This window comes from Mirounga leonina, unplaced genomic scaffold (genome assembly GCF_011800145.1).
Source record: "Mirounga leonina isolate KUSES-001 unplaced genomic scaffold, KU_Mleo_1.0 Mir_53, whole genome shotgun sequence".
Classification (NCBI taxonomy): domain Eukaryota; kingdom Metazoa; phylum Chordata; class Mammalia; order Carnivora; family Phocidae; genus Mirounga; species Mirounga leonina.
Window position 1 is genome coordinate 26,939,571 of NW_023270807.1, and position 19,606 is coordinate 26,959,176.

General features: G+C 33.3%; 1 protein-coding gene across 1 annotated transcript in view; it reads right to left on the bottom strand.

Annotated features, from left to right (window-relative positions):
* Positions 1-8,428: 8,428 nt before the first annotated feature.
* EYS (eyes shut homolog) overlaps positions 8,429-19,606 on the bottom strand; it is a 162,374-nt gene continuing 151,196 nt past the window's right edge. The window contains 2 exon segments of the mRNA XM_034990397.1: positions 8,429-8,526; positions 8,529-8,601. Of these exon segments, the coding sequence (XP_034846288.1) occupies positions 8,429-8,526; positions 8,529-8,601 (171 nt within the window).

A 19,606-nucleotide genomic window follows, 5' to 3' on the forward strand; every position in this document is an offset into this window, starting at 1 on the left:
TTTGCTTGTTATTATTAGTGAAAATTAACCTACTGAACCTAAGTCATTACACTCATAAATTTATATGATGGTAGGTGTTTGGAGCCAACAAGAATGTTAAAGGTCAATTAGTTCAAACCTTTCTTCTTGTAGTTGTGAGAAACTTAGGCATTTAATGCAATTTCCCAAGGATCACTGAGATTGTTAATGGCAGTCGGTATAGTTGATGCTTTGATATATTCCAAGCACTATCCTTGGAATGGGAACCTTGGGTCTAACTCTTCTCTAACTTATTTAGAAGTTTTTGTGCCCTAGTTTTCTCATCTGTAAAATTATCAGTACTACATCTATTTCATAGAAGAGAATTAAGTGTGTTTATTACTGGGCAGGTAAGTCTGATACCAACCATATCATATGTATATATGTTTACTTGAAACAAAGTTATTGAACACAGGCTTGGCAGCTATATATGGAGACTGATTATAGTAGTTTCTTATTAGAAATTCAAGTAGGATGATGTGATTTTCCAATACGGTTAACAAATTCTAATACATTTCTGAATATAACATAGTATGTCCTTGATTAACATGAAAGTTTAATTCCTGGAAAACCCAATGATTATTAAAGTTTTATAAAAATATTTTGTACTTTTATACATTTGTATACATTTGTAAAATGAAGTTAAGATATTGGCTCAGATGTTTATAAAAAGGCTTTATATCCATATTAATGTATGTTGGGACTTTTGGAAATTGTGCAAACCATGGAACACTTTTTGCCGTTGTTGTTCATGGAACTATTCCGTGCATTGAAAGATTTATAACACTCATTGTCCACCACTTACCTGCTAAATGCCAGCTATTTCAACCAATTATACATAACAGTACAATGACCCTAGAATCCAAAATGTCCCCAGAATGTAAGACCATCTCTCTGAAAATCATTGACCTAAATAAGTTTCTCCAGTTTAGTAAAACACGCACCCAATCATGTACAAGTTTGTGGAGTATTTTGTCATCCGAGTTAATAATAGGCATGTAAATGCTGGCATACATGTATATATGGATACCTAGTGCTAAGATAAATTGCTATTAAATTGAAAACTTCTCAGTGACAAATACATCAATTTTGTTAGAAAGTCAAGAAAATTATAGGGGTCCACATATATTATTTATAATTTTAAACTGTTCTTATAATTTCATAGAACTTTTACTTTGAGTAAATAAATTGGACTAAAAGACTTCATGAATGTATTACTAACTTTATTATTAAATAAGCCAATTTGAATTGTGCTTAAGTTAGAGACAAGATTGAAAGAACAAAGCAAAAACATGTCAGTTGAAAATATGATCTCATATATAAATATCATGATTTAAACTTTTTCATCATTTAGTTTTTTAATGGGAAAATACTCTGGGAAGAGATGAAATTAAGGATATCACTCTACCTATTACCCTAAATCCTAAGATTATGATCCATATGCCTGATATAGAGTAGATGCTCCATTAATATTGTTTAATTATATAATCATCACATGTATATTAAAATTGAATTATGCTCAAGAGAAAGGTCATCTTAAATGTTCTGAATAAACAGCTTCATGAAATTCCAAGTCTTAGGAGATAATTTGAAAAGTAATGCAAAAAGGTTAGACCTATTAAAAGCTATTTAGATATAATGAAGTAAAATAAAAAATCTGGCCCAGGTAGCACAAAATCATATAACATGCATACATTTTTTATTGTTTGACATATGAAATTAAAGCATGCAAAGTCATAGAGCCTGAAGCTATAATATAGTCAAACTCTGACTTTATATCGTAACATATACATTGGTTTGCACCCAGAGGGAAAAAAAAAAGCTACATGGGAGGTAATTATGTATACATTAGCTAAGTTTCAACCCATACTGTAGTTGAAACTTAATGATACAAAAGTGTTTCCTTTAATGAAGTTTATTATAATTAACTTTTGGCATGGATATGGAATTACAATGGTATCTACTTTAGAATTGCTTAAATGAATTAATGACCTCTATATCATTTTACTATAAAGCTTAAAGAAGCAAGGTTATTTCATTTTCCAGGGGACAATAAAAGGGAAAAATATATATATGCATGTAAGTGCAATACACAAAAGGATCTAGTCACTAGAGAAATGTTGTTTAGTAGTAGCAAGACTAACCGAAAACAAAAAATACATACACATACATGGGGACATACAATAAGCCATATTGATATGCAGTTCACTTTCCATTTTTTTCTTTCTTTTTTTTTTTTTTTCCTGAAAGTAACATGCAACAAAACTTCTGCATGGGACTCAGAAAAGTTTGCATGACACATCCAAAATTAAAAATAGGGGCGCCTGGGTGGCTCAGTCAGTTCAGCATCTGACTCTTGGTTTCCGCTTAGGTCTTGATCTCATGGTTCCTGAGATCTAGTCCCCTGTGGGCTCCACGCTAAGGGGAAGGCCACTTGAAGATTCTTTCCCTCTGCCCCTCCCTCTTCTCACAGGTGCATGCACGTGTGTGTGCTCTCTAAAATAAATAAATATCGAAATAAACACAAAACAAGGCATTCAACTTCTTAATTAAAAAGTCATCAATATCATGGCAAAAATTAAAATAGTCTTAGAAATTAATAATCATCAGACTTCCTGGTTCAGAAGTAATTTAAGAAAACCATAATCAAAATATATTTCTGTGGCAAATTCACATAAAGTTGTATTTATTATATAAGCCTCCTGACTCTACAGAAATAGGTTTTGCAACTATACTTGATTTTATCATGGACTTTTAGATTTTACACTTTAAAATAGAACTTTTGCTTATAACTGAAAAATAAAGTTTTGGTTATATTTAGCATTTCATGGAAAATGTGAAATTTTTTTTAAAATAGCTCAAGAAAGAAACAGGTTTATTTTAAAGGTCCCAGAAAGAAAGGCAGAAAATTATTGCTATAACACAAACTACTTGTATGTTTAGAAAGTGGAAATAATAGTTATTTTAGTAATATAAAAAGATACTTTCTAAATGATATAGAGTAACCATGAGATGTGTTCTGAGGAGACCATTAATTTATCTATGGATACCTGGGGTCAGGTATCAGATATCATTTTCACATTTTGCCCAATGTTTTCTAATTAGGGAGTACTCAAATGTTTAATAAATATATGAATGAATAGATTTCATTTTGTTATGATATTTCTGATAGTAGGGACTGGTGACTTGGGCACAAATTTAAACTTCATAAATGGGTTGAAGCTATGAACACTTTACAGTCTGGGCTTGGTGTTGCCAAGTTACTATCCCATAATTACAAAAACTACACTAGGTCCAGAGTGACAAAACGGCTGGTGAAATGTTTTCCTCCCATTAAGCTTTTCCAAATTCCCAAATAATGTTTTTGAACATTTTAGGGCAAAAATGTGGTAATACTCAAACCTGTGTAAAATACTTCATTTCCATTATGCCCTGTAAACTGCATTTATATAGAATACATTTCAAAAGAAAAATGTTTATGATTAGCAACTAAAAGACTTCATGGAATATTCAGAGTTTGCTTCTACATAAAGTGTAAAGCTGTAGTCCAGTTTTATTTACGGTCTCATAGTGAACTCATAGTGAACCATTTTCCCAGTCCCTTCTACTAAAGTTTCGGTGTATTCCCATTAAACTGTGGGCAAATTTCTTGTATATCAAGATCCTATATGTACATGAGTTGTTCTCAAAGCTCTCTGTTGGTCCGCTGTTTGTTTTTACAGTGGCACCATATGGATTTTATAGTTATCATAGCAGATGGTACATGAAGTCTCACCCAATAACTCTTCCTTTTCAAAGATGAATCAGCTATTTATAAAATATTATTATTTTTATAGTTTTTTGAACTTGTTGATTAGTTTCTAAAATAATAAGCAATATTATTGGTATAGCATTCATGTGTGAATTAACTTGATAAATTGCTATCTTGGCCAGATTAAGGCATAATATCTAAATCCATGGACTGCATTTTTTTTTTTTAAGATTTCATTTATTTATCTGACAGAGAGAGACACAGCGAGAGAGGGAACACAAGCAGGGGGAGTGGGAGAGGGAGAAGCAGGCCTCCCACGGAGCAGGGACCCCGATGCGGGGCTCGATCCCAGGACCCTGGGATCATGACCCCGAGCCGAAGGCAGACGCTTAACAACTGAACCACCCTGGCGCCCCCATGGACTACATTTTAATGTGTTCAGAACATCTATTATTTTCTCTTTTTAATCAAAATTAATTGTGCAATAGACTTTTTTATAGAGAACATGAGCATCTTTTGAAAGTTACTTCTAAGATTTTGCGTATCTTGCTATTATAGTAAGTGATATATTATGTAATTTCTAGATTTTGTGGCTGATATAAAAACTGTTAAATTTATATGAAGTACTTATATTTGCAAAATTTGTTAAGCTCTATTTCAGTATTAATTATGAGACAATGTCAAAAGCCATAACAATACTGATTATTTTTAAGATTCCAAAATTTTTATTTATTTATTTATTTATTTATTTATTTGAGACAGAGAGAATGAGAGAGAGAGCACATGAGAGGGGGGAGGGTCAGAGGCAGAAGCAGGCTCCCTGCCGAGCAGGGAGCCCGATGCGGGACTCGATCCAGGGACTCCAGGATCATGACCTGAGCCGAAGGCAGTCGCTTAACCAACTGAGCCACCCAGGCGCCCCCAAAATTTTCTGAGTGTCAAGAAAAGTTTACCATAAAAAAAGAAACACAAAGTCAGAAAAAATGCAATTATATCACAGAACAAAAAATACTTCTAATAAAAAACTCCTGAAAATCATTGTTTCAGTACACTAATATTTACTTAGTTCTACTGCATGTGTCATTTATGACTGACTTCTTTCCCGTAGCATAAGGTTTTCAAGGTGCACGCATACTGTGGCCATGTTTTAGTAATCCATTCTTTCTTATTGCTGAATAATATTCCATGTATAAATATAACACATTTTATTTATCAGTTGATGAACTTTTTCAAAGCACCTGCATGCACCATTTTACATTCCACCAGCAGTATATGAGGGTTCCAGTTTCTCCAAATCCTCACCAACGCCAATACTTGTTACTAATCTTTCTTTTTGATCATATTATTGATACTAGCAGATGTAAATTATTATGTTGTTTTCATTTACATTTCCAGTCTTTTTCCATCATTAAACAGAATGTAATTATGTTGCTGCTGCTTTTTCTGCTTCTGCTTCTTCTTCCTCCTCTTCTCCTTGTTCAGCATACTTTATCAAGTTGAGGAAGTTCCACTGTATTCTTCATTTGTTGATTGTTTTTATCATGAAGAGGTGTTAGATTCTGTAAAATGTCTTCCCCCCACCCCGCAACTATTGGAATTATGTGTTATCCTTTTTTCCCATTATTCTATTGACATGGTACATTTACATTAATTGATTTTAGGATGTTAAAACCGCCTTGTATCCCTGTGATAATTTCCCCATGGTCATGATGTATAATCTTTTTTATATGTTGCTGCATTTGTTGTGCTATAACTATACTGAGGGGTTTTGTGTTCAGATTATCAAGACATATTGGTCTGTAGTTTTCTTGTGATGTCTTTGGTTTTGTCATCATTGTAATACTGGTCTAATAGAATAAGTTTAAAAATGTGTCCTCCTCATTTAGTTTTGGAAGAGTTTGTGAATAATTTCTATTAATTCTGCTTCAATGTTTGCTAGCATTCCCCAGTGAAGCTATTTAGGACTGAACATTTCTTAGTGTGAAGTTTTATTTGTTTGTTGAATTACTAACTTAATCTTTTTGCTTGTAATAAATATATTCAGATTTTCTATTTCTTTTGAATCAGTTCTACTAGTTTATATTTTTCTGGGAACGTCTGCATTTCATCACAGCTACCTACATTTTGGGATATACAGTTGTTCATAGTGTTTTCTTATAATCCTTTTTCTTTCTGTAATTTAAGTAAAGTTTTATCTCTCTTGATTTTAGTAATTTGATTCTTCTCTCTCTTTTTCTTAGCATTGGTAAGGCCTATTCATTTTGTTAGTCCTTTCAAAAATGGACTTTTGGCTTTGTTGATATTCTCTATTTTCCTATACTCTACTTAATTAATTTCACTCTACAGTTTATGATTTTCCTCCTTTGGCTTGCTTTAGATTTAATTTTTTTCCTTTTCCATTATGTTAAGGTAGAAGTTTAGGATATTGATTAAGATCTTCTTTTTTTTAACACAGGCATTTACAGCTATAATTTTTATTCTAAATGTTGCATTGCCTACATCCTATGAATTTTTTATTTACTTTAATTAATCTTAAATGATTTTCTAATGTCCCTTGTACATTCACTGACTTATGTGGAGTGTGTAATTTGATTCTCATATGTTTGTAAATTACTGAATTGCTTATTGTTTTTGATTCCTAATTTCAATACATTGTGGTCAGAAAACATATTTTTTATTATTGTAATCCCCTTAAATATATTGCAGCTTGTATTAACATATGATCTATCTTGGAAAATGTTCAATGTGCATTAGAGAAGAATGCCATTCTGCTGTTGTTGAGTGGAGTGTTCTATAGATACCTGCCAGTTCTAGTAGATTTATAGTGTTCTTCAATTTTTTTATACTTTTGTTCATCTACCAAATGTTATATCCACTACTGAAAGTGGAGTGTTGGAGTTTCCAACTATTATTATTGAATTGGTCATTTCTTTCTTTAATTCTGTCAGGTTTTGTTTCATGTATTTTGAGTTTCTGTTGTTAAGTGCATATATGTTTATAATTGCTACATCTTCTCATGATTCCTTTGTCATTTTAAAATGTTGTTTGTTTTTGCATCAACCTTTTTTTTTTTTTTTAAGATTTTATTTATTTATTTGACAGAGACAATGAGAGCAGGAACACAAGCAGGGGGAGTGGGAGAGGGAGAAGCAGGCTTCCCACTGAGCAGGGAGCCCGATATGGGACTCGATCCCAGGACTCTGGGATCATACCCTGAGCCGAAGGCAGACACTTAATGACTGAGCCACCCAGGCGCCCACCATTTTTTTTCTTTTAAAGTCTATTTTGTCTGATATTAATAGAGATACTCCAGCTTTCTATGGTTGCTGATTGAATGGTATCTTTTTCTTACCTTTTACTTTCAACCCTTTTGTACATTTAAGTATACAGTGTGTGTCCTATAGATGGTATATACTGTCTATATCCAGAAACTATCTAACCTGAAAATCTTTGCCTTTGATAGGATTTTAATCCATTTTATTTTAATGTTATTATTAATATAGTTGGATTTATGCTTGTCATTCTCATTTTTGTTATCCATATATCTCATGTCATTTTTATATCTCTAATATTCTGATACTACTTACTTTTGTATTAAGTAAATACTTTGTAGGGCAAATTTTTAGTATCTATAATGCTGTTTTTACTACATGAGTTATTTTCTTAATAGTTGCTCTGAAGTTTACCATACACACCTTAACTTATCAGATCTACCACAGATTTAATCTATCACAGATACTAATTTAATTCTAGTGTGATATAGAAAAATATTACTATAGGTCTTTCTCTCTTCCCCTCTTTTTTTGTGCTTATGTTGTACATGATAGAATACACATTATGTAAATAATATATAATAACTATATATGCATATGTTTGAGATATAAATTCCAATCATTTTAAACAACAAAACATTATTATTAATTACTAAAAAATAGTTCAGGAGGCTAAAAGCAAAAACACAAGAAATAACTAGTATTGGCAAGGATGTGGCGAAAAAAGAACCCTTATGTACTGTTGGTGGAAATGCAAATTGGTGCAGCCACTGTGGAAAACAGTATGGAAGTTATAAAACAGAATATTACTCAACCATAAAGAAGAATGAAATCTTGCCATTTGTAACAACATGGAAAGACTTAGAGGGTGTAAGGACAAGAGAAATAAGTCAGTCAGAGAAAGACAAATACTATATGATTTTACATGTAGAATTTAAGAAACAAAACAAAATTAGAAAGCAACAAAATACAACAACAAAAAAACCCAAACTCTTAAATACAGAGTACAAACTGGTGGTTGCCAGAAGGAAGGTGGGTGAGAGAGTTGAAATCCATAAAGGGAATTAAGAGTACATTTTTTTTTAAACATTTTACTTATTTAAGAGAGAGAAAGAGAGAGAGTATGTGGAGGAGGGGCAGAGGGAGAATGGAGAAGCAGACTCCCTGCTGAGCAGCGTGTTGGGTGAGGAGCTCAATCTCAGAACCCCAAGGTCATGACCTGAGCCTAAGGCAGACACTAAACCAACTGAGCCACCCAGGTGCCCCAAGAGTACATTTTTTTGATGAGCACTGAGAAATGTATAGAATTGTTGAATCATTAAAAAAAAAAAAAATTTGGCTTGTCAGTACAATTATAACTTTTTGATAAATAGGTAATATTCTTTGCTCAAATGATGCATAAATACCTGAATTTATTAATTTCATCTTTACAAAGAGCTTCATGTTGACATCCACTTTCTTCATAATCAGTTGTATTTTGCAAGACCATCTTGGAATACATAGACACCAATATCCCTTATTGTCTTCTTTAGTCAAACAACTGCATTCATTTGCACACATCTATAAAAAAATAAAAAAAAAAGAATTTTGTAAATGTCCGTTGCATTACAATATTACAGTCATTTCAGTTTGAAGTTCATGCTTTCCTTTGTATATTAAATTCATGTTTTCCTTTAGCAAAGATAAAATAAACTCAGTTTTGATTTATTTCAAAATCATTTCAAACAGTCATATTCAGTTTATTTATGATGGAAATATATATATTGTAAAAAACTAAATAAATCAACATCCATTATTCAGTTGTTTTAAAATATCTTTAATGTAATTTGAATCAAAATTTTATAGACATTGCTTATATGTTAGCTGATACGGTAGCAGTAGCACTCTCCTGATAACCAGATCCATGAAAAAACTGTTTCCTTTATCACTAGTTTTTTCTCCTTCAGTGAGTTATTTGGACTCATGTTTGAACTGAGTATAACATTTTACTGACTCCTTTATTAAAAATGAATTACATAAAATCTTTAACGTATCTTTATTTCATATTTGCATGGAAGTCATAATTTTACCTGTTTAAAAAAACATATATCATTTTAACCATTTTAGAGGTCTTTCACAAATACGCCCAGTGTATTTACCTTAAAGGATTAAGTAAATTTTGTCGCCAAAGTGCATCTCTTATGACAGCTTAAAACCAGGCATATCTTTTCCTAGCTCTCAGAAGTGAATTCAAAACCACAATAGAACTTTGATAGTTCCTCTTTTTTTTTTTTTCATTTTCCTCTCAATACTTTTATGTTTCCTTTATGGTGTTGGTTTATAGCCAATAAATTATTTCTTATCAATGGCTACAATGATTACAAATTTAGTTTCATGGTCTGATCCTTTGGTGATAGATCAATGATTTATAGAAATCTAATCTCTGTTGGGTAAGAGTCAACTGAGAATTTCTTTCTCCATTTTTCTATTTGGAGCTCTAGTAAATTAAAAATTTTTAGTCTACTGGGAAAGAGAACATCTCTTTGCATGGACAGGTACTTTTTTTTTCAAATGCTATTTACCCTTAGCCTACAGCTAAAATATTATAAATTCAATCCCTCAGTTTTCTCTACATGTGTTTGTATGTCTGAGTGTTTGTACTTCAGAAAAAAATATTTATCCCTTACTGTTTGAATGTGTAATCATTTTCTATATGCAGGGGGTATTTGTTGTACAGTTTCTTAAATCAAAGCGGTACTGTTAAAATTTGCTTCCAAAGTTAAATTAGCACTTACAGAAGGAAATAATTATTAACATTTTATAACTTACATTATTCTCTCTTCATATATATTATATAATAATGTATAATAATATACATATACAAATATACACATATTATTAGCTTTTTCTGAAATTTGTGATTATATTACACTTTGTCAACCCAATTATGTTAGTGTGTAGTTTTTATAAAAAACAAGGATATTATCTTTTCATTACCTCAGTAAAATAATCAAGTTAGGAAATTAACTTTGATATAATATTATATTTTATAACCAATAAATTTTATTCCAAATTTTCCAAATATTCTAATATACTATATACAAATCCAACATATAAATTCTCTTCCTTCGACATGACTAGAAAATACAAAGCACCAAAACTTCAAATTACCCAGAAGTAGAATGCATACATAAGCACAAGTGATTAATGATTTTGTTTTTGCTCCTTGTTGGTCTGTACTGTTTTGTAGAGATTGTATTGGAAAGTTTGAATTTGCATGCCTTCCATTATCTTGTTTACTTTGAAAGTCCTCTTAGTTGATTTGGTTCAATTATGAAAGCAATACAATTTAATTAGTCATTCTACAATCCAATTCCTCTTGTGCTCTGCACACACACATGTTTTCCTCATTTCTTGTAAAAAGCTTTTCAATTTTTTTCTTTTTATTTTTCTGAAGTTTTTATTTTTATAACAGTTAGTTAACATACAGTGTTATATTAGTTTCAGGTGTACAATAATTTAACCCTTCTATATATCACCCTGTGCTCATGACAAATGCCCTCCTTAATTCCCATCACATATATAACCCATCCTCCCACCCACCTTCCTCTGGTAACCATCAGTTTGTTCTTTATATTTAAGAATCTATTTTTTGGTTTGCCTCTCTCACTTTTTTTTTTCCTCATTGCTTGTTTGTTTTATTTCTTAAATTCCACATATAAGTGAAAGTATATGGTATTTGCCTTTCTCTGACTTATTTTGCTCAACGTAATACTTTTAGCTCCATCCATGTCTGTGCAAATGGCAAGATTTCAATCTTTTTATGGCTGAATAATATTCCATTGTATATATATACCACTTCTCCTTTATCCATTCATCAGTTGATGGACATATGGGCTCTTTCCATAATTTGGCTATTGTAGATAATGCTTTTATAAACATTGGAGTGTGTGTATTCCTTTAAATTAGTATTTTTGTATTCTCTGGGTAAATAACCTAGTAATGCAATTGCTGGATAGTAGGATAGTTCTATTTTTGACTTTTTGAGGAATCTCCATACTGTTTTCCACAGTGGCTGCACCAGTTTGCATTCTCAGCAACAGTGTAAGAGGGTTTCCCTTACTCCATATCCTCACCAACACCTGTTGTTTCTTATTGATTTTACCCATTCTGATAGGTGTGAGGTGATATTTCACTGTGGTTTTAACTTGTACTTCCATGATGATCAGTGATGTTTGAGTCTTTTCATGGGTCTGTTGGCCATCATATGTCTGTTTGCTGTCTTCATTGGAAAAATGTCTATTCATGTCTTCTGCCCATTTTTAATAGGATTCATTTTTTAGGTGTTGAATTTTATATTATCATTGTACTTTCAGCATGCATAGTCCTGTTAAATTGTCTGTTTGTACGGTCTGCTTGTTGGAGGAAATTATATGGGTTTTCAAAAAAATGGAAGAAGACTAGGCTGCACAGTCAAGTGTAGTCCCTGAGGACAGGGCCATTTTTTGTGGCTATCCCCTTTTTATTATTCAGACTTTGACACTATGTCTCTAACAGCAGCTTCTGTACTCATTGACTGTCTCCACTTGTAGCACCTGCTCCATTTTCCTACTTGGCTATGTCGTTTGTTTCGGGGGCCTAGTCAGGAGTACATAGATTGATCCATTTGGCTCATGCAAACTGCTAAAGACCAATGCTTCCCACATACTGGGTTTCTACACCTTTTGCTTGTTTGTTTGCATCTTTTTAGTATAGTATGGGATGATTCAATGCAACATAAGGAAAAAATTAAACACTACCAACTTACCATCCTGAAAGCCTAGAGTCTGTGAAGACTTGTGTATACTTAATTCTCAATTTCTACTAAAAAATATTAAAAAATTCATAATTTGCTATTTTATAATGAAGAGAAAAATGCCATACACCAAAGACTTTTGTATTTTCAGTTATTATAAATCTAGGTCACTAAATAATACATAATAAAATCTTAGAAAAAATAATGTTTTAACAACAAGGAATAATAGTGCAGAAATCAGATTATGGCAAACTATTACTCCACATAAAAATATACTTTTCTTTTTTGCTTTATTTTCCCAAAATAATTATTACTGGGATTTAAGAAAACCTGAAAGAACTAAAAGAAAACTTGTCTAATGAAATTTTCCTCAAAATAATATATAAAAAAAAATACTATCCTTGGTGTAAAGATTGTAATATGAGCACCTAAATTACACTGAAAGCTTTGTTAAGACTCTTTTAGTACATGTTGAAGATGGTTAATTTTTCTTACTGCAATTATTTACTATCTCTAAAAACCATTGCAAGTAATTGCTGCAATTGAAAAATACTTAATTTGGTATTTCAGCAGTGTTTCTCATCTGTTCATATAGTCTAGTCTTCTACTAAAATTTTAGATTTCTATAATTAAATTTAGACATAAGAAAAGGTCTCCCAGAAAAACTTATAAGACAGTAAATTATATCAATGGGTACATACAAAGTTGAATCTACAATGCACATTTAGGGGAAAGATTTCTCAATTTTTGAATATATGGAAAATCAAGAAATCTACTTCAATAAGTCCATTAACCCTCTGAAATTTTGTGCAAAACATTGTGCTTGTGTGTGCATAAGTTATTGTGAGAGAACTGTTTCTAGCTTTCATCAGATTTTCAATGGATTCTGATTAAAAAAAAAGAAAGAAAGGTTGAAATCTACTCATGTATGCCCAAGATTAGAGTAAGAGAAATTACTCTGGGAAGTTCAGCACTTACATGTATTAATATGTGATTACTATTATACTAATCATTATAATTATTATAATCAACTTATAATAGTTAACTTATAATTATATTATAATTAATAATCAATTATTAACATCTGTAATTGTACAAAAAGCCAATATTAAAAACGTACATGAAAAATGGAATGAGATTTTATTTTACTCTTGATAATTAAAGAATATTTATTTGATAAGGAAATGTAATATAGTCATAAATCTGGGCAAAAGATAATCTTTTCTTCCCAAGGGGAAGAGAAGTAAAACAGTACGGGAAAACCCTTTTATGGTAATTCATTATTACTGATGTAGGTAGGTAACACAATAATACACACAAAATTAACTTGGGCTGAATAGAAGTTAAGCTACAAGAATATTTACAACATACTTCAGAAAAATGTTCTGTATATATAAGTAAATGACTAAATAATGGTATCATTTCATGGAAAATCATATTTTTGTATAAATTATTTTGCCATTTCCATATTATATTGGTAAAATCACTTAGTAAAGAGATACCAAAGGGGAGAAACTCTAAGACCTAATATATGACATATTTACCATTTGTTGGCCCATGTCAATTAAATAGATCTGTAGGGGTGCCTGGGTGCCTCAGTCGTTAAGCATCTGCCTTCAGCTCAGGTCATGATCCCAGGGTCCTGGGATGGAGCCCCACATTGGGCTCCCTGCTTGGTGGGAAGCCTGCTTCTCCCTCTCCCACTTCCCCCTGCTTGTGTTCCTGCTCTCTGCTATCTCTCTCTCTGTCAAAAAAAAAAAAAAAAAAAAAAAAGCTTTAAAAAAAATAAAAAAATAGATCTGTAAAGAGACTTCACCCATAGGAGTGAGTGACTTCTTTATAAGATATGTAGAAACCTGGGTTCTTAGAAAAGTATTTGTCAAAGTAAAAATTGCACTAGACAAAATTCAACAAGCAAGAAAGGCTTTATTCAAGACTATTGCAATAGAAGAGAGAGATGGAACTCAACTTTGCGGAAACAAGACAAGAAAGATTTTAAGTGCTGGCATTAGCTAGAGGAAAACTACTGGAGGAAATTAGGGGAGAGACTGATCAATGAAATGAGTAAGGCACATTGAGTTATTCTTGAGTTTGCAAAGGTTTTGCTTTGTTAGTGGGCCTTCTGTGTTTGCTAATTGGTGCCCACTGAAGTTAGGCTCCTACTCTCTCACAGGATGTTTACATTTACATCTCTCTCTCTCAATGTTTACATTTCAAAGAAATAGTTCCCAGGTCCTTAAGAAAGACAGTTCCTGGGTCCTAAAACTGGCAAGAGGAGGAAAGTCGATTTGCATATATTTCAGAGAGACAGAAAATGAACTTATAATTGCAAATTTTCTGAAGTAAATGCTCTAAGAAAAAGGAGACCAAGGGTCTTTAGTCAATAAGAAGCCTATCTAAAATTCAGTTAAGGTGAGGGAAACATTAAGAATGCCTTGATTATATTCCTAGCTAAATAAAAACATATTTGGATGAATTAGAATCCAAATTTATACTGGCATGGACCTAGTAAAAAATACTGAAATAGTTAAATCTGGTAAAGATCTTTCCTATTCCAACTTTTAGTGTCCGTCTGTTTCTTCTGTGTGGTTTTAAAAGCATTCTCTGTCCCCAGTAACTCATAATAATATATAATCTCAGAACCTTTTTGTGGCAAAAAATGTAAAAGAAAAAAAAAAAAAAAGAACTCACTTATATTTATGTGCTTTCCTTCCAGAAGTGTTTGCATTTAAAAAGACCTAAAGAGAGGACATTTTTTAACACAAAGAAAGGAAAGAATACTTTTGGAATTTTAGTCTTTGATGATAAGAACTGAAATGAACCAAATTTCCTGTCCTATATTTAAAAATACTGAGAAAAAAATATATATAAAAAAACTTACTCTTTGCTCCATGAAATACTTTTTCTTGGAAAGTAAGACTGTGAACCAACTAAAATAAGTTATTTACCAAGCATAAAACCTTGTTCATGAACCTCACTTTAAGATTCTCATCACATTCTGTCCACCAGTACAAAGCTTTATTCATGAACTCTAAGCAATCCTTACAAGTACCCACCCCCTACAACTAAGGCTCTAGAGCATATAAACATCTTTCCATAAATTCTTCCTCTGAGACACTAGTAAGAGTCTATTAGGGGTTGTTTTCAATTATTATGGCAAATCTAAAAGAATTAGTTTCTCTTGATCAACAGAATTGTCTGGTGGTCTTTTGGAGGCTCAGTTGTGAACAAACACAAAATACTGCAAAATCCAATTAAAATACTCTCACTACAAAAGCTCACGACACTAGACCACAAACAGTGCACTACTCTGGGACCACTGGACATTTATCTCTCCTTAGCTGTGACAGGGACATAAATATAGTATCAGGTCTGAACTCCAATTTATTTTCATCAAATTCCCAAATGTTATTTTTTTTCTTTTAAGAATAAGGAATCATTTTAGGAATCCTTTGATTATGTGATCCAATTTGATCCAAAGAGAAAAGCAATTTCCTCACTTCTCTGGTGAGTCTAAAAGAGTATTCTACTGGAAGAGGACAAGCATAGCTCTCACAGTTTCATCATTCAGATGACCTAAATAAAAATGAGTTGAGAAAGTCAGAGTAATCTACATTCCTTGAACACAATTTTCCTTGAGTCACCTTTTCAAAATCTTGTAAACACTTGTCCAGCTCTTAGTTTGGACTGACTGCTCTTTGGTAGGTTTTGGTGACATGACATTGCACAGGCACCTACTAAGTTTTCATGGGGCCTTCTCAGTCTCATAAGCTTCAATACCACACATTCCTCCCTTCATGTTGTTAAGTCAGATACATATCTCTCTAATTGCTATAACTTCTCAAAGGGCGAGCTGAAATTGCTCAGGCCACTCTGGAGAGAATTTGACATGAACAAGATCATTCATTTGACAGATATATTAGAACCAAAAAAGAAAGACTCTCATGAGGAGATTCTCCATCCCATGAGTCTAATAGAGAGATTACTCTGTTGAATGCACGAGGCCCCTCTTTCCTTTTCATGCTTCTGGGATTAATAAGCACTAGATTTTTAATTATATTGCTCAATGGAATTATCAAGGATATGAGTTATTGTTTAAACTGTTACTAAACTATCCAAAGAACTGGATACCTGAGAACAGAATGGGAAGATGGAGTTTATTGAGTAGACAATTATAGTACACTTTCAAGAGTGTTTAAACTATCTGTAATAATAAGTTGTGTATATGTGTATGTGTGTGAAAATGAGCTTTTCTGCATTTAAGCCTCTCCTGCTCTTTGAAGATAGAAGAAAATTAACCTTTAATAGTCATGTATTTGCCTGAAGCTAGCTCCCCATTGTTTTTTCATTTGCTATTTCATCTTTTCTTTTTTGGTTGGGATATTTTTTTAAATTAATTTATCATAAATACATTTTCTATCAATATATGTACATTTTAGGACTATTGTTCAGATAAACATTCAAAAATGAAAGGAAAAGGACAATGATTAACTGTGCTTTATATGTTTTTCCCTTTGCCAAAAATTTAACAAACAGAAAATGTGTACCTGTGTGTGTAATATAATTAGTCTTTTAGATGAAAAGAAAATTATGCCCTTAGAAATCTGGCAAAGTCAAAAGTCTTGCTTTTTTTAATATATGAATGCTGAGGTTTATTTACATTAAAAAGAGCTTATGTTATTTCCAAATAAATAACTGAATCCTTAGGCAATTAGAATGATTTAATCTATCTTTTAAAGAACTATTCTAGATTAGAGGAGAAGAGGGTGGCAGAGGAGTAGAACTAAATTTTGTCTGGTCCCAGGAATTCAGCTAGATAGGTATCAAACCATTCTGAACACCTACAAACTCAACAGGAGACTGAAGAAAGGAATAGCAGTAACTCTATGAACACAAAAGTGACCACTTTCTGGAAGGTAGGACATGCGGAGAAGTGAATCCAAGGGGATATTCAGGAAGATAGATGGCGGGGAGGGGGCCAAATTTTAAAAGTCGGCTCCGCTGAAGGACATGGCTCCAGTGGCTAAGCGGGGGCTGGAACCCTCGCTGGGACAGTGTGCTCTCAGGACCCTCAGGATACAGGAAGACCGGGGGTACCTGAGTGTGGCAGAGCTCCCAGGAATAGGAGTGGGGAAGCCAGCTGCAGAGATGGAGCCGAGGAGTGGGTTCTCAGCTCATGGTTGCCATAAACTGTGATCCACAGCAATCGGGCCACTGCTCTTCCAGCAGGGACCCAACAAGTGGCAGATGGGGGAGACTCCTCTTCCTCCCCAGGGAGGAGCAGCACAGGAGCGCACCGCAGGGATCTGCTGGGTTTGGAGACTCCACACTGGGTCATGTGCCAGAGAGAAATGCTGGGTCACAGACTGGGTGAGCACAGAGTGGGGCCAGAGACTGGGGAGACAGGAGTGACTGACTGCTTTTCTCTGGGGGTGCACTGAGGAGTGGGGCCCCGAGTTCTCGGCTCCTCTGGTCAGAGATTGGGAGGCCACCATTTTCACTCTCATCCTCCAAAGCTGTATGGAAAGCTTGCAAGGAACAAAATCTCCCGAGAGCAAACCCAAGCAGATTACTTAGCCCAGACCAGGCAAGAGCGGGGCAATTCCGCCTCTGGCAAAGACATTTGGGAACCACGGCAACAGGCCCCTCCCCCAGAAGATCAGCAAGAACAGCCAGACAAGACCAAGTTTACCGATCAATGAGAATGGCAGAACTCCAATGCTAGGGGAATACAACACATAGAATTCATGGCTTTTTTCCCATGATTCTTTAGTCTTTCAAAGTTAATTTTTTAAATTTTCTTTATTTTTTCTTTTTCTATTTTTTAAAAATTTTTCTTTTTCCCTTTTTCAACCAACATCTTATCAATCCCTTTTTTAAAAATCTTTTTTATTTTTCATTTTTAGAGTCATATTCTATCCCTTCATAGTAGTTAAACTTATTTTTGGTACATATATAAGTTGTTCTTTCTTTAAAATTTTGGGATACAGTTTCTTCTAACAGACCAAAATATACCCTAAATCTCTAGTGTGTGGCTTTGTTCTAGTCTCCTGACTGATCACATTCTCTCCCTTTTTTTTTTCTAATTTTTCTTCTTTCGTTTTTCAACCAACTTCTTATCAATTCCTTTTATGAAATCTTTTATAATTTTCATCTTTACAGTCATATTCCATCCCTTCATCGTATTTACCCTTATTTTTGTACATACATAAGTTTTTCTTTCTTTAAAATTTTGGGAGGCACTTTGTTTTAACAGACCAAAATACACCCAAAATCTAGTGTGTGGCACTGATCTATGCACCAGCCTGATCATATTCAGTCATATTCTTTTTTTTTTTATCTTTTTTCTTTCTTTCCCTTTCTTTTCCCCCAGTTGCAGGTCTCTTCTGATTTGTTTAGTGTATATTTTTCTGGAGTCATTGTTACCTTTTTAGCATTTTGTTCTCTCATTCATCTATTCTCCTCTGGACAAAATGACAAAATGGAAAAACTCACCTCAAAAAAAAAAAAAGAACAAGAGGCAGTACCGACTGCCAGGGACCTAATAATTACGGACATTAGTAAGATATCGGAACTAGAGTTCAGAAAGACGATTATAAAGAAACTAGTTGGGCTTGAAAAAAGCATGGAAGATAATAGAGAATCCCTTTCTGGAGAAATAAAAGAGCTAAAATCTAACCAAGTCAAAATCAAGAAGGCTATTAATGAAGTGCAATAAAAAATGGAGGCTCTAACTGCTAAGATAAATGATGCAGAAGACAGAATTAGTGACATAGAAGACCAAATGATGGAGAATAAAGAAGCTGAGAAAAAGAGAGATAAACAGTTACTGGATCACGAGGGTAGAATTCAAAGATAAGTGACACCATAAGATGAAACAATATTAGAATAATTGGGATCCCAGAAGAGGAAGAAAGAGAGAGGGGAGGAAGGTATATTGGAGCAAATTTTAGCAGAGAACTTCCCTAATTTGGGGAAGGAAACAGGCATCAAAATCCAGGAGGCACAGAGAACCCCCCTTAAAATCAACAAAAATAGGTCAACACCCTGACATCTAGTAGTAAAGCTTCCAAGTCTCAGAGACAAAGAGAAAATCCTAAAAACAGCTCAGGACAAGAGGTCTGTAACCTACAATGGTAGAAACATTAGATTGGCAACAGACCTATCCACAGAGACTTGGCAGGCCAGAAAGGACTGGCATGATATATTCAGAGACTAAATGAGAAAAATATGCAGCCAAGAATACTATATCCAGCTAGGCTGTCATTGAAAATAGAAGGAGAGATAAAAAGCTTCCAGGACAAACAAACACTAAAAGAATTTGGAAACACCAAACCAGCCCTACAAGAAATCTTGAAAGGGGTCCTCTAAGCAAAGAGAGAGCCTAAAAGTAACATAGATCAGAAAGGCACACAGACAATATACAGTAACAGTCACCTTACAGGCAATACAGTGGCACTAAATTCATATCTTTCAACAGTTACCCTGAATATAGATGGGCTAAATGCCCCAATCAAAAGACACAGGCTATCAGATTGGATGAAAAAAAAAAAAAAGACCCATTGATATGCTGTCTTCAAGAGACTCATTTTAGACCCAAAGACATCTCCAGATTGAAAGCAAGGGGTGGAAGACCATTTACCATGCTAATGGACATCAAAAGAAAGCTGGGGTGGCAATCCTTATATCAGACAAATTAGATTTTAAACCAAAGACTATAATAAGAGATGAGGAAGGACACTATATCCTACTTAAAGGGTCTATCCAACACGAAGATCTAACAATTCTAAA